At 37.4% G+C, this 13,793-nt stretch overlaps 1 protein-coding gene across 4 annotated transcripts in view; it reads right to left on the minus strand.

Annotated features, from left to right (window-relative positions):
- Positions 1–493: 493 nt before the first annotated feature.
- Positions 494–13,793, minus strand: part of NEDD1 (NEDD1 gamma-tubulin ring complex targeting factor) — a 48,600-nt gene continuing 35,300 nt past the window's right edge. For all 4 annotated transcript variants that reach the window (XM_058741705.1, XM_058741703.1, XM_058741704.1 and 1 more), the window contains 6 exons: positions 13,305–13,349; positions 12,206–12,408; positions 11,124–11,277; positions 10,060–10,216; positions 2,884–2,950; positions 494–2,183 (listed from right to left, as the gene is read on the minus strand). In XM_058741705.1, coding sequence (XP_058597688.1) covers positions 2,079–2,183; positions 2,884–2,950; positions 10,060–10,216; positions 11,124–11,277; positions 12,206–12,408; positions 13,305–13,349 — 731 coding nt within the window. In that variant the 3' untranslated portion in view covers positions 494–2,078. The remainder of the gene's footprint in view (positions 2,184–2,883; positions 2,951–10,059; positions 10,217–11,123; positions 11,278–12,205; positions 12,409–13,304; positions 13,350–13,793) is intronic.

A 13,793-nucleotide genomic window follows, 5' to 3' on the forward strand; every position in this document is an offset into this window, starting at 1 on the left:
GGGGTCTGAAACAGTTTTGATTTCATTTTCATTACTGAAAGATATTTTCACTGATATAGAATTCAAAATTGAGTCTTCTTTCAGTAATTTAAAGATGTTACTCCACTGTCTCTAACATTCTTATCTTTGTTCCTCTGTGTCTCTTAACTTCAGCAGGCTTAAGAATTTTCCTTTGCCACAAGTTTTAAGGAATTTGATTCTGATGGGTTTAGGTATAGTTCTATTTCTTGTACTTGGGGTTGAGTTTCTTGGTTCTCATTTGTTTCCCTCTCTCAGGCAACACTGTCTGTCCTGTGCTGTCTAATATCCGATATTTGAAAACTGTCTCATATATTTTGTGTTTAAAAATTTTCAAATGGGTAACTCCAATCTCTATTATATTTTGGCCAGAGGCAAAAGTTCAATTTCACGTTTCCCATTTTTACCATACAAAAATTTTATTTTTTATACTTAGCTTTTAAATTCCATGATAAAAATGTTTCATCTGCACACATAAAGTTACTAGAATTGTTTTATTTATCCCACCTCTTTTAATACACATTATGTGCATTTATAGAAAAAGGCAATAGGAAAATATTAATGGATTTAAATACAGCATGTAGGCAAAACACACTTTTATGTTTTCTAAACCTGTTTGATACTGATATAGAAGGAAGCTTGTTACAAATCATAATGCTTTCAATAATCTGTCAGGAAAGAAAGATCATATTAGCACCCTTTTACATTTCAACACAAACGTACTCTCTGAGCCGCACTAGGAAAAAGTAATATTTCTGTTTTTATTTCTGGAAGTCATCATTAGTACGTTTACACTTATTAAATACATCCTCAAAATTTCCATCACTTGGGAAAACCATAAAGTTAGTAAGCTAGCTAGGTTTCTTTATTATTTTAGTAAAAATTTTTATCTCCAAAGTCAAAATTGGGCAGGAGTGCTGTATACAAGGTACATAGCTTACATCTTTGGGACAGGAGACAATAAGAAGGTAAACAAGCCTGGAGCCCTCCTAATCTTATACAACTAACACCGTAGATCATGGCAGGTAGATGTACACATCCACCCATTCGCAAAGAGGTGTAAATTCTTTTGACAATGAACTTTCTAAATTTTACGGTAAGGTCAACAATAAAAAACATGACACACAGCACACAAATAATTAGAGAAAGTTAATGATATAAACCACAAAACAAAATAATCTACACTTCTCATTTGGAAGGGAAAAAAATAGGACTAATACTGTAATACTTAGCATCTAATATAAAATTTTCACTGATTAGAAGTTGAATCATGTTGATCGAAACTTTACAGAGTAACTTTGCATTTTACTAATTCATAAGATAATCAGTAGATATGCAGCTCTAGTTGAGGCTTATAAACCCCTAAATGTTTTCACAGGTAAAGTGAAATTAGCTACAAAATACAAAACAGGAGTAGAGATTTGCCAGAAGTACAAAACACTAACATAGATGCAATAGGTATATAATGTAATCTGTGCAATTCAAAATTCCCAGAATTTTCTTATGAAATGTACAAGTAATAAATAATAGTCATACTTGACTTTATCAAGTTAACAAAATAATTACTAACCAACGTTGTGTTTTACTAGTCAATTGCTTAGAAACACCAATTGCCATTTTAAAATTATTTTCACCATAAAAATAGAAGGCATATCAAGCTCTTTAATCTTCAAACATCCAAAACAATTTGGAAGGCAATTATCAATCAAAAATATTATCTGTTAAAAAAAGGTAATTAAAAAACATACATAACCTATTTTGTTTTTTTTTGCACAATTTTCTTTTCTTATGAAAAAGGGCACTTAGTGTGTAGCTAAAGCTTTTGGAAAATAAAGATACTGCTGACTTTCCTACTAGGCAGATGACATGTACAGTTCTTAATATAAAAATATAAATATTTTTGACAGAGAAGATGAAATAGTGGTTGGTGTAAAATCCCATCACCATTTTACTTGAAAAACACTTTTTTCCCCAAAGACCATAAAAACAATACTGATTCCATGCAGTTGTGTTGCCAGAAGCTTCTCCAATTACAAAACATTAAGGTATTCACTGAAATTTCAAAAGTGGGCCCGTAGTCTTTTGTTTTCTTCTCGTAGTCTTTCAATTTCAGCCACTAAACCTTCATTCACTGAGTATCTTTCCAGCAAAGAGTGCATTTCATTCTAGAAAAGGGGAAAATGCTTTTTAAATCATTGGTATTTCATTTATTTGGCAAGCTCTTTTACATACTTTCAGCTATCATATCTGTCATGTTCAATTAACTACCTGAATATTTCTTGTACTTAACCATCCTTATTACTTTGTTAATATAAATGAAAGATCACTGGTGAAAGTTATATATTTGCAAGGCTTATATTTGTACATGTGGGAAGCTTTTAACTTAAATAAACAAACAAAGAAACAAACAAATAAATAAATAAAATGGCTGTGAAAAAGTAGCCTTAACTATTTTAAGTTAAAAAGAAGAGGGACCAGTTAAAGTCTATTTTACTTACTAAATTTCTAAAATTCCCTATTTATTCTAGCAACTAGATATAATAAAGTAAAAATATATCACCCTTTAATGGACTCTTTTTAGATCCACAACTCTATACTTATTTAAAATAAAATATGTCAGGGGCGCCTGGGTGGCGCAGTCGGTTAAGCGTCCGACTTCAGCCAGGTCACGATCTCGCGGTCCGTGAGTTCGAGCCCTGCGTCAGGCTCTGGGCCGATGGCTCGGAGCCTGGAGCCTGCTTCCGGTTCTGTGTCTCCCTCTCTCTCTGCCCCTCCCCCGTTCATGCTCTGTCTCTCTCTGTCCCAAAAATAAATTAAAAAAAAAATAATAATAAAATAAAATAAAATAAAATATGTCATACATACCAATTGCATGTGAAACTGTTTAATCATCTCCACTTGTAAATTCACAATGTCCCTATGGCATGCTTCTCTAGGGAAGAATGTAAAATACTTGTTAGAATTATAATGGTTTTGCCAATTCTAGATCGTTCAAGAAAGTGGCTAACCTTTTCTCATTGTTTCAAATGATTGGATGTTAATAATAAAAATAATACCAACGTGTCTAGAATTTATTTACTATGTACTAGGCACTGTTTCTTGGAGAGAGAGAGAGAGAGAGAGAGAGGGCACATGAGCAGGGGAGAGGCAGAGAGAGAGAGGGAGAGAGGCTCTTAAGCAGGCTCCATGCTCAGCACAGAGCCCAACATGGAGCTCAGTCTCACGGCCTTGGGATCATTACCTGAGCCAAAATCAAGAGTTGGACGCTCAACTGACTGAGCCACCCAAGCGCCCATTTCTTGTACTTTAAGTGGAAGAACTCATTTAATCTTTACCATTAGGTGCAATTATTACCTCCATTTTACCAACTAAGGAACTGAGTCACGGAGAAGTTAAAACTATCCAATCAAACCACCAGTAAATGGTGGAACTAGTATATAAACCCAGGCTGTCTACCTCCAGAACTCTCATTGTACTACATTCCTTAATATAGAAATTATCATTAAAGAAAGACAGAGGTGGGGCACCTGGGTGGCTCAGTCGGTTGAGCATCCGACTTCGGTTCAGGTCACGATCCATTGCGGTCTGTGAGTTCAAGCCCCGCGTCGGGCTCTGTGCTGACAGCTCAGAGCCTGGAGCCTGCTTCCCATTCTGTGTCTCCCTCTCTCTTTGCCCCTCCCCCGTTCATGCTCTGTCTCTCTCTCTCTGTGTCAAAAATATATAAGCATTAAAAAAAATAAATGAAAAAAAAATACAGAGATTTATATTACAATGAAATACATACAGATAATTTACTAGGTTATAATGTTTTAATTATTATCAATGTTTTAGCTATTAAAAAAATATCTCCAGTAGAGTAGAAAATGGGTATTTGGGTGGTTATAACAGAGGTTACCCAATAAAATGCAATTAATTCAGGCCTACAAAAGAATACATGAAAATTATGAAGTATAATAATAAAAGGATCATTCAGTCACCCACCACACAACTTATGAGCTAGAACATTAGCAAAATCATAGAAGCTTCCTATATGCTCTTCTCTGATTCCATCACTTACCTTAGGAGAAGCCCAAGAAAGAATTCACTCCTCTGATGAATTTTGTTTAAGCAAAGAAATAGTTTTTTAAAAAAACAACAAACATCTGTCTAACATAGCATATACAGTCAATATGTTTTCATTTTGCTTGTTTCTGAGTATTACAAAAATACCACATCCTACGCAGTACTGAGTAGTGCACATTTAAAAAATAACCCAGTACCATGTTTTCAACATTCATCTTCTATACATCTATAATTCACTGATTTCTGCTGGTGTATACATTCTCCTATCAACTGACATTTGGACTGTTTTCAAGATTTTACTGTTACAATGTTGTTATAAGCAATCGTGCATGTATCTCTCAATCCACATGTGCCAATTTCTATAGACGATAGATCCATGAGTAGATACGCTGAATTAAAGGTTATGATCCAGATGTATACTTGTTCAGTTTTACAAAATAATGCAAATTATTTTCTGAAGTGGTAATATCCGTGGACTTGCTCATCATCCGTGTGAGAGAATTCCTCTTGCTCTACGTCCGCATCAAGGCTTGGTCTTGCCAGACTCTGCACAACATTCTCCCATCTAATGGGTGTGCAATAGTGTCCCACTGCATTTTCAGTTCTCTGATTGATCACAGGATTGGACCTCTCACCTTGTGTTCATAGACCATTCCTCTACGGTGAAATGCTTGCACAGGTCTTTGCATCTTGTTTTTCTATTGAATGCCTTTTTTTCTTATTTATTTCTCTTTACATAACCTGATTCTTTGTTGGTTATATGAATACTGCAGATAGATTTTTGTCCTGCCGCTTTGTTAATGGTATCTTGTGATGGACAGTCATCAACGTTCTCTAGTTACTGACCTATTAACACAATCAAATTTACCCATCTATTTTTTTTTTTAATTTTTTTTTTCAATGTTTTTTATTTATTTTTGGGACAGAGAGAGACAGAGCATGAACGGGGGAGGGGCAGAGAGAGAGGAAGACACAGAATCGGAAACAGGCTCCAGGCTCCGAGCCATCAGCCCAGAGCCTGACGCGGGGCTCGAACTCACGGACCGCGAGATCGTGACCTGGCTGAAGTCGGACGCTTAACCGACTGCGCAACCCAGGCGCCCCCCCCATCTATTTTTATAGGTAGTGTATCCTCTTATGTTTTGATAACTTCCCTACCCTGAAGTCATATATAAACTCTCTTACAATGCCTAAAACTTTACCCTTTAAACTTTTACTCTGGGTGGAATTGATTTTTTTTTAATAGCTGGGAATAGGGATCTATGCTTTTCCTCTGTCATATATCACATTTCTATATACGCACAGGTTTTTCTCTGGTCTATGTGCTTCTTTGGGGCAGTTTGTCCACCCTGTGCCAATGCTACACTGTTTTAATTATAGCTTAATAATTAAGCTTATTATCTGACAAAAAAGTCCCCTTCAACCTTATTCTTCTCTGGAGTGTCTTGGTTATTCCTGGATCTTTTCTTCTTTCACATAAATTTTGAAATTATCCTGTCATTGTCTTCCAAAAACCCAGATAGGATTTGATTATAATTTTACTCAATCTATAGACTAATTTAGAAGAACTGACATCTTCATAATATCTTTCCACTTATTTAAGTAGTAATGCTTTCTAATCAAATTTTAAATGTTTTTCTACAAAGATTTTTACCATCTTTGGTTAGATTTATTCCTAAGTACCTTACTTTTTTTGTTACAACTATACTTTAAAAATTCTCTCGGCTTACAAATTATGACAAAAGCTGTATTAACAACAAACAGAAAACACCAGAGAACCATGAAAATTGCTAGGATTAGAGAAGCCATGGTCTTATAAAGGAGGGAAGTCTAGTAGGTAAGCCCCACCTTTCCCCCTGCTTTCCCTGTGGGGGATGTACTGATACTCCCGTGTGGGGAAAAGAAGCTGAAGGGAAAGCAGTGGCCTGGAGCTTGAGAGAGTCTCACTGGGTAGGGCTGTGCTAGGTTGGGAACAGTCAGGACTGCCAAGGCTTTAAGGTACCAGATCCTGGAAAAGGGGTACCTGCAGAAGAGTAAACCTAAAATTGCACTCTCCCCTTGAGACACCTGTTGACTCCTAAGCTATGCCTGTCCTGGGTTAGATGGCAGGAAATCAACACAAAGTAGCAACTAGAGCAGAGGAAGATTTTGGTGACCCTGTGATGCTGGGGATATGGAAGCTAAAGTGCAGGACCCACCACGGTGAAAAAGCCAAGTGAGACTCCAGACATTCAGCTGACATCCCAGAAGGGCACAGACTAAACTGTAGAGATAGAGGCACCCAGAAATAAACTAGCCCCAAGGAAACCTGAAAGCCAGCAAGAAATGGAACAAAGTGATCTTCTTGCTGGAAGAAATTTAAATCTTCTTAAAAGACAATAAAAATAGAGCCACAGACATCTGCTTAGGATGTAATCTCTCCAACTCTGATGATGAGGTCAAGCCAGATAAACTATAAAATATACATGTTTAAATTCAACTTGAGAGTGCAAAGAACTCTAAATGCAGCAAACTCTAGAAAACAAGAGACCCACAATTATTTTCATCCTCCACAGAGCAGTGGTGGGGAGACAGCAGCTGTTGACAGGGTAAGGAGAGCACGCCGAAATCTGTATAGATTTCTGGAGGCAAGTGAGGACTGGCTCAGCAGTTCAGAATCCCAAGGAGCCCTAGCCAAAAAGGAAGTCCCCATTCATGCACCAACGATGCACAGGCCTTCACTGAGGGCTTCTGGAAACAAGCAGGGGCAGAGCAGGGGGGCAGAGATGCACAGGTCTGTGAAGACTAAGGGCAGCGGCCAGTGAGCCCTCTGAAGCACTCTAGGCCCTCGCGGAGAAGGCAGCCAGCCTCCAAAGCTGAGGGAGAACAGCTGACAGAACCCCTCCACACCTCACCTCCCCGTCCCTCCACCGTAAGTGCGGCTGCTCAAGACTTCCTGAAGTCAGAACAAGTATATTTATAGAAATCCTCTGAGCCACTCTGGGTCCTGAGTCCCAAGCCAGGGCTGCCTTGGTTGACGGAGGGGCAGAGGAGTTCAGAGAGGCCCCAACTCACCCCTACTCTCCAGGTGCAGGCATGCAAGGCAGGCTGAAAGCTGAAGGCAGGGCAGTGCTGTCTTGCTCAGTCTGCCCCAGCATAAGAGCTTTCTCCCTTTCCAGCACTGCTTTATTCACATTATATTCAAGTCACTTTACCCAGACAATTCTGCTGTCCTGCCACATATATATGTTCCTGAAAAACCTCATATTCTTTAAAATTGTTGTATTGAAAATAAGATGACCCGATTTTTAAAAAAGTAGCCTGTGTGTGTGTACACACACAGGAGGACAAATACTGCATGATTCTACTTATATGAGATCTCTAAAACAGTCAAATTCATGGAAGCAAAGAACAGAATTGTGGGCATCAGAGGTTGGAAAGAAAGGGAAACAGGAAGTTTCCAAACACAAATATAAAAGGTCAGTTATACAAAATGAGTAAGTTCTAGAGATCTGCCGTACAACATTGTGCCTATAGTTAGCAATACTGTATTACACAGTTAAAATGTTTTTATTCATTTTTGAGAGAGAAAGAGAAAGAGAGAGAGAGAGAGAGAGAGAGAGAGAGAGAGAGAGAGAGAGAGAGATGGGGAGGGACAGAGAGATAGGGAGAGAGAATCCTATGCAGGCTCTGCATTGTCAGCATGGAGCCTGATATGGCACTCAAACTCATGAACTGTGAGATCATGATCTGAGCTGATGTTAGACGCTTAACTGAATAAGCCACTCAGGTGCGTCTATACTCAGGTGCCTCTTTCTTAAGAAGGCAGATCTCATTGCAAGTGTTCTTACCACAATAAAACTAAAACAAAGAAAAAGGAAAAAGAAAGAAGAAAGAAAATAACAGAACTTAAGGAAAATGGATTGGAGCAGATTACTCAAAACTTAATTTTTTTTAATCTTTATTTATTTTTGAGAGTGAGAGAGAGAGAGAGAAAGAGAATGTGAGCAGGGGAGGGGCAGAGAGAGGGAGTCACAGAATCCAAGGCAGGCTCCAAGCTCTGAGCTGTCAGCACAGAGCCCAACATGGGGCTCGAAACACAAACCGCGAGATCATGACCTGAGCCGAAGTCAGACGCTTAACCGACTGAGCTGCCCAGGAGCCCCCAGATTACTCAAAATCTATGCAACTTTGTAACAAAAACAATTAAACCCTAGTAAAAATACCAGCATAGTTTAAATATTGAATAATCAAAGACTTTACCTTAAAAAAAAGTGATGGCCACTTGATAAAAGGGTAAGAAAAAAAGAGAAAGGATTGGGGTCATCAAACATGGAGGCAAGGATAAAATACCCAAAGCTGGGGGATAATAACAAAGTAAGTCCTTCCTAACACAGAGCACACAGCCAAACCAGGTTAAGAGAAAGAGTATAGGAAGAGACAGCACTGATAGGTGGTTTGCTGCCTTCAGCTATGTTCATGGACTTGGTTTTAGTAGCCTTTACATGAACCAGCAAAATTTCCTCATCATATTGTCATCACTGTCCTATTTATCAATCACAAATGAATTAATTTACATTACTTAACACAACACATTGCACCTACCCCATTTAAACTACAAGGCCTTTGTGGGCAGATCATTCATTTTTGTACCCTTAGTATCCAGTACATATTCTAGGCACGTTGTAAATGTCAAAACTGACGATTTTCCTTTAAAAATTATGTGTTACCATTTAAAAATATTTTTTTCCAAAAACCTTTTAACATTAAAAAGAAACATGCACCAACAAAAACTATATATCTTCTCTAATATTCTTGCTCAAGATATTTCAAATCAGAGCTAGAATACTAACTATATAGGTCCTAAACGGGGGGCGGGGGGAGGGGGGACACAAAAGATTCTAATAACTGAAAATAGTTTCTGATATATATTGTGATGATAGGTAAAAGGAAGTGACACTGTAGAACACATTCTTATAGTGTTCAAAATTCAAAGGATAAGACAATGATAGATCCAAGCAAAAAAACTTTTAATTCACTCTTACATCCTGATGCATTCCGTTTGAAAATATTCAGGGGGCACCTGGGGTGGCTCAGTCAGTCAAGCATCTGACTCTTGATTTTGGCTCAGGTAATGATCTCACAGTTTGTGGGGTCGAGCCCCATCTATGAGCAGAGCCTGCTTAAGATTCTCTTGCTCCCTCTCTGTCTACCTCTCCTCTATGCATGCGCTCTCTTTCTCTCCCTCTCTCTCTCAAACATAAATAAATAAACCTAAAAAAAAAAAACAACGAAAAATTCAGAATTCCTTTAAAAAATTTTCTCTACTATATTAGTACACACAGCATACTTAATAGGTGATTTATAAATACTGCAAGTAAGAATATCATTTGACCTTACCAGAATCTGTCCACACTTTTTAATGTTTATTTTTTGAGAGAGAGAGACAGAGCGAGCACATGGGTGCAAGTAGGAGAGGGGCAGAGAGAGAGGGGGACAGAGGATCTGAAGGGGGCTCTGTGCTGACAGCAGAGAGCCCAATACAGGGCTCGAACTCATGAACCATGAGATCATGACCAGAGCTGAAGTCAACGCTTAACCAACTGAGTCACCCCGGCGCCCCTGTCCACATTTTGATGATAAAAAAAATCCATGATGGCAGCTTGCCTGCTACACTGCCTTGCCAAGTCATCTAATAATTGCCATAGGTAAATATACATTTTCCTGGCTGACAGTCAATAAATTCAGTACAGCAAGATCAACAAAACTCATCATGTTTTCTATGGTTTTATGGACCCTAAAACCTGGGCAAAAGTAGCAACCACCAAAATTACTTACAGTTTTGGTTTTATACCCAATAAAAACAGCCAGTTAATGTCTAGATAGAAAGAGAAACTTCTCAATTACTACCTGAAAATTGAAAATAGTTTCTGATATATATTGTGATGATAGGTAAAAGGAAGTAACATTGTAGAACACATTCTTATAGTGACTTCTTACCTGAAGTCATCCAATGTCTCCTGTATCATATTCTGAATAAACCGGATTTGAACAGATGTCAATGGTGCATTTGGCCGATTATTTCCAATGGTATCAGCTATTTTTTCTGATAGTGAACTGGCAACTCCAGCAGTGACAGAGGATGCTATCTTTGGATCTAAAATAAAAAATGGAGAAAATATTAATAGTCAGCTTAAACTAAGAGATATCAAACATTTGTAAATAAAATTTGGCACAAGAAGACTAGAAAAACAGGTAAAGAACAGCATTCCTGTGACATTTAGAAAAACTCACTGTCTGGAATACAAATCTTAGAAACTTTCTAGGACATTATTTCTAACACCCATTTATCTATCTATATGAACTGCCAACTGTCTAATATAATAACATATGACAGAGGGATTAATCTTGAAGAATCTCGGAACCATTTCCTCTTACAAAAGATGAATGTGACATGTTGCACCACAAACTAGATAAACCAAGACTATTAAACATAAACAGAGGGAATACAGAAGTAAAGTACTGCTACAAGCAAAGCCCCAGAGTTTACGCTAATACGTCCACAGAAACCTTAAAGTGAAATATATCTAAATAAGAGTTTCTTCCATACAAAGAGTTGTTTTCTATAGATAACTCTTATAAATGAAACAAATACTCCATTAAATGTGATCAAGTTTTTAGGATCTATGGCATGAACCCTACATTAATATGGAATACGGCTTTAATATGGAAGGGGACAAAAAGACAATTCCAGGTAGTTAATGACTCATTTCCAAAGGGTCCTACGTTATATTCCTATTTGTACCATATTAGATCAAGACCCTTACATATTAGATTGAAAATAAAATTCAGACCAAAGGAGTATCGAATCAGGTTGTTGAGTTTAACCATTCATATGCATGTCACTGTCCTCTAGTAAGAGTCACAGTAGAAAAGTGTTGTAAATTTTAAACTCCTTTACCTTTCTTACCCTATGATCACTCTATTTATTTATCCTTTTCAAGTTAACTAGAGGGAGTTTTCAACCTAACACTTTCAAACATCAGGGAGTTTTATGTACTTACTTGGAGTTGAGGATCCATTGACCGGGGGTTCATATATTAACTGGGCTTCGATTTCTTTCTCTGGCTTTTCAAATTTCTCAGGACTTCTTGTTTGGTTAGATGGTGGAGAGGTATTCAGATTTCCAGTTTCAGCACCAGGGATCAACTTTGCAAACTTCACATTGAAAATAAAAAAATTCATATATAAATTTTGGTTTTACCCTTATTATACATATAATTTATACCTACTTATCTTTTTTTCTAGTAAGTAGGGTCAGGAAAATGAAAAATAAGAGGGATATAGAAGAAGAAAAAAATTTCTACAACTAGTGGTAAAATAAATCCTGTCCACGAATCAAAAACAATTTCAATGAGAACATGATGGGGAAGAGCTCACTTACTAAGCATCTGCTGTTGAGTATCTTTAAAATGGTAATCACAGGCAAAAAACAAACAAACAAACAAACAAACAAACAAAAAACAACCAGACTCTCCCATGGTAACTAGTCAGAAATATTTGAGAAGTCAAAAGACATTTTTGTACTTCTTCAATATCTTTCCAGTATCATCCTAAAAAAATCAATATGAAAATAAACAGACATACTATAGAACAGACTCAGCCTTTCTGGTAACATTTGATCATTTTAAGCCCTTATGTAGCAAATTAACTTCTATTTTGGATACTGTATCAGAGCAGAAGATAATAAGGATCTATTACATTCTTAGCTCCACCCCTTTGCTCTAAGACTTAGGGTAAATGACTTGACTACCAATTGGTGCTTTCTGCAGCAATGGAAATAAATTCTAAAAAAGTCAGGTATAAACTATTCTTAGACAGTCAAGTATTTTGTCTTAGAAAAAAACAGTTTAAGTTTACATCTGCTTTTACCTCCAAAGTTTTCAAAGACAGATTTCAAAAGTATCCTTTAGTTTTTAACACATGACATCAAGATTCAAGAATATTTTTCTAGCTGGTAGATGTACAGCACTGTTAGTAATCAGGACACATCCCTGGCAGCTGCCCGCTTCCTGTCTAGTGATGAGCTTCCTTATGCTACTGACAAATCCACACAGCGAGTTCAGTATCGTTTTCAGGCAGATACCTGTTTAAAGGCGTCCTTAGGTTCCTGTTTTCCCAGATATATTTTCTTAGATTCAGCTGTCAGATCATGATTTTCATTTTCTTCTTTCCCTGGAGATCCCATAAAAACGCTAAGAGGACTAGAATGCAATACTGAAGTGCTTGACGTTCCTGGGTTTTTTCTTGGAGGAAAGACTGAGTTCAATTGTGGTAGAAAGTCAAGGCCTGAAAAACAGGAGAAAAAAGCTATTTGCATATGATTTTCTCCAATCTTGAATATTTAAGAAAAGCACTTAATACGACAGACAGGTTAACATGGTAGAAAGACATGCGATTTGGATTCAGAAGACAGGTTCATTTGTCAGCTCTAGCCCTTATTTGATGTACACAAAATCTTGGGCAAAACTGTAAAACTCTTGTTTCCTGATCGGTAAATGTGATGCTGACATCCGTCTGTCTGAGTAGTAAGGCTTAAAAGAGATATTATACGTAAAAATACTTTGAAAATCACAAAGCCCAATTAATGTTTTAGTCAATATTATTAGTTTTTGATAACTGAAAATTGTTAATTTAGCATATATCTGCAGCATATCTTGATAGGCAGCCTCTAAGATGGCTCTGAATGATCCCTGCCTTCTGGCATAGATCCATGCCCTCGAGTAATTCCCTCCCTTTGAATGTGGGCTGAACCTAGAAACTTGCTTCCGAAGAAGAGAATACAGCCAGAATGGTGGGGTGTCACTTCCAAGATTAGGTTACAAACACGCCGCAGCTTTCATTTTGAGGGCCCTCTCTCACTGCCTTGCTCACCGGCTCTGAGGGAAGCCGGCTGCCATGTTGTCAGGTGCCCTGTAAGAGGCCCACATGGGAAGGACTGGTATATTCCGCTAGTAGGCACATGAATGATCATGCAAGTAGATCCGTGCCCAGTCAACCCTGGAGATGACTGCAGCCCTGTTGATATCCTGATTAAACTAAGCCATGCTCAGATTTTTAACCCACAATTATGAGGTGATAAATATTCTTTTAAGCTTCAATGTGTTGGGGTAATTTGTTACACATCAATAGATAACACAATACCATTTTTAATTTTCATAAAAATACTTCTCAGTAGTTCTTACCATCTTTGCCTATGGACTCATCACCTCCCTTGTTAACCACAGCATCTATAATAAAATTAGAAAATCAAATTTTTTAAATTGTGAAAAAGAAGCCATAGCAAATTAAGATTCCTATTTATTCTCCAAAGAGTTCGATTTCAAAAAGGAAAAGTTACAGTTGGGACTCATATAAACTTCCCTTTTCACTCTTCTACCTTCATGCAGAGCAGCAAGTATGAAAAGTAATTCTACGGTATAGGGTCGTTTAATGAGACAGCAAGGTGTATGAGAAACGCATTGCAGTAGGCTCCAGAAATCTATTTCAGTTCTGCCTATACCACTCAATAGCTCTATGACCTTAGACAAGCTTTTCATACGATTAGCTTTAGTTTCTGCAACTATATAATGAAGATAATGTCTGGACCACCTCACAGAATTGTTTTGAGGATCAACTGAAACAATGTGAAACTATTTTGCAATACAATGATACAAAAAACATAAGTTTCCATT

Source organism: Neofelis nebulosa, chromosome 8 (genome assembly GCF_028018385.1).
Source record: "Neofelis nebulosa isolate mNeoNeb1 chromosome 8, mNeoNeb1.pri, whole genome shotgun sequence".
NCBI lineage: Eukaryota > Metazoa > Chordata > Mammalia > Carnivora > Felidae > Neofelis > Neofelis nebulosa.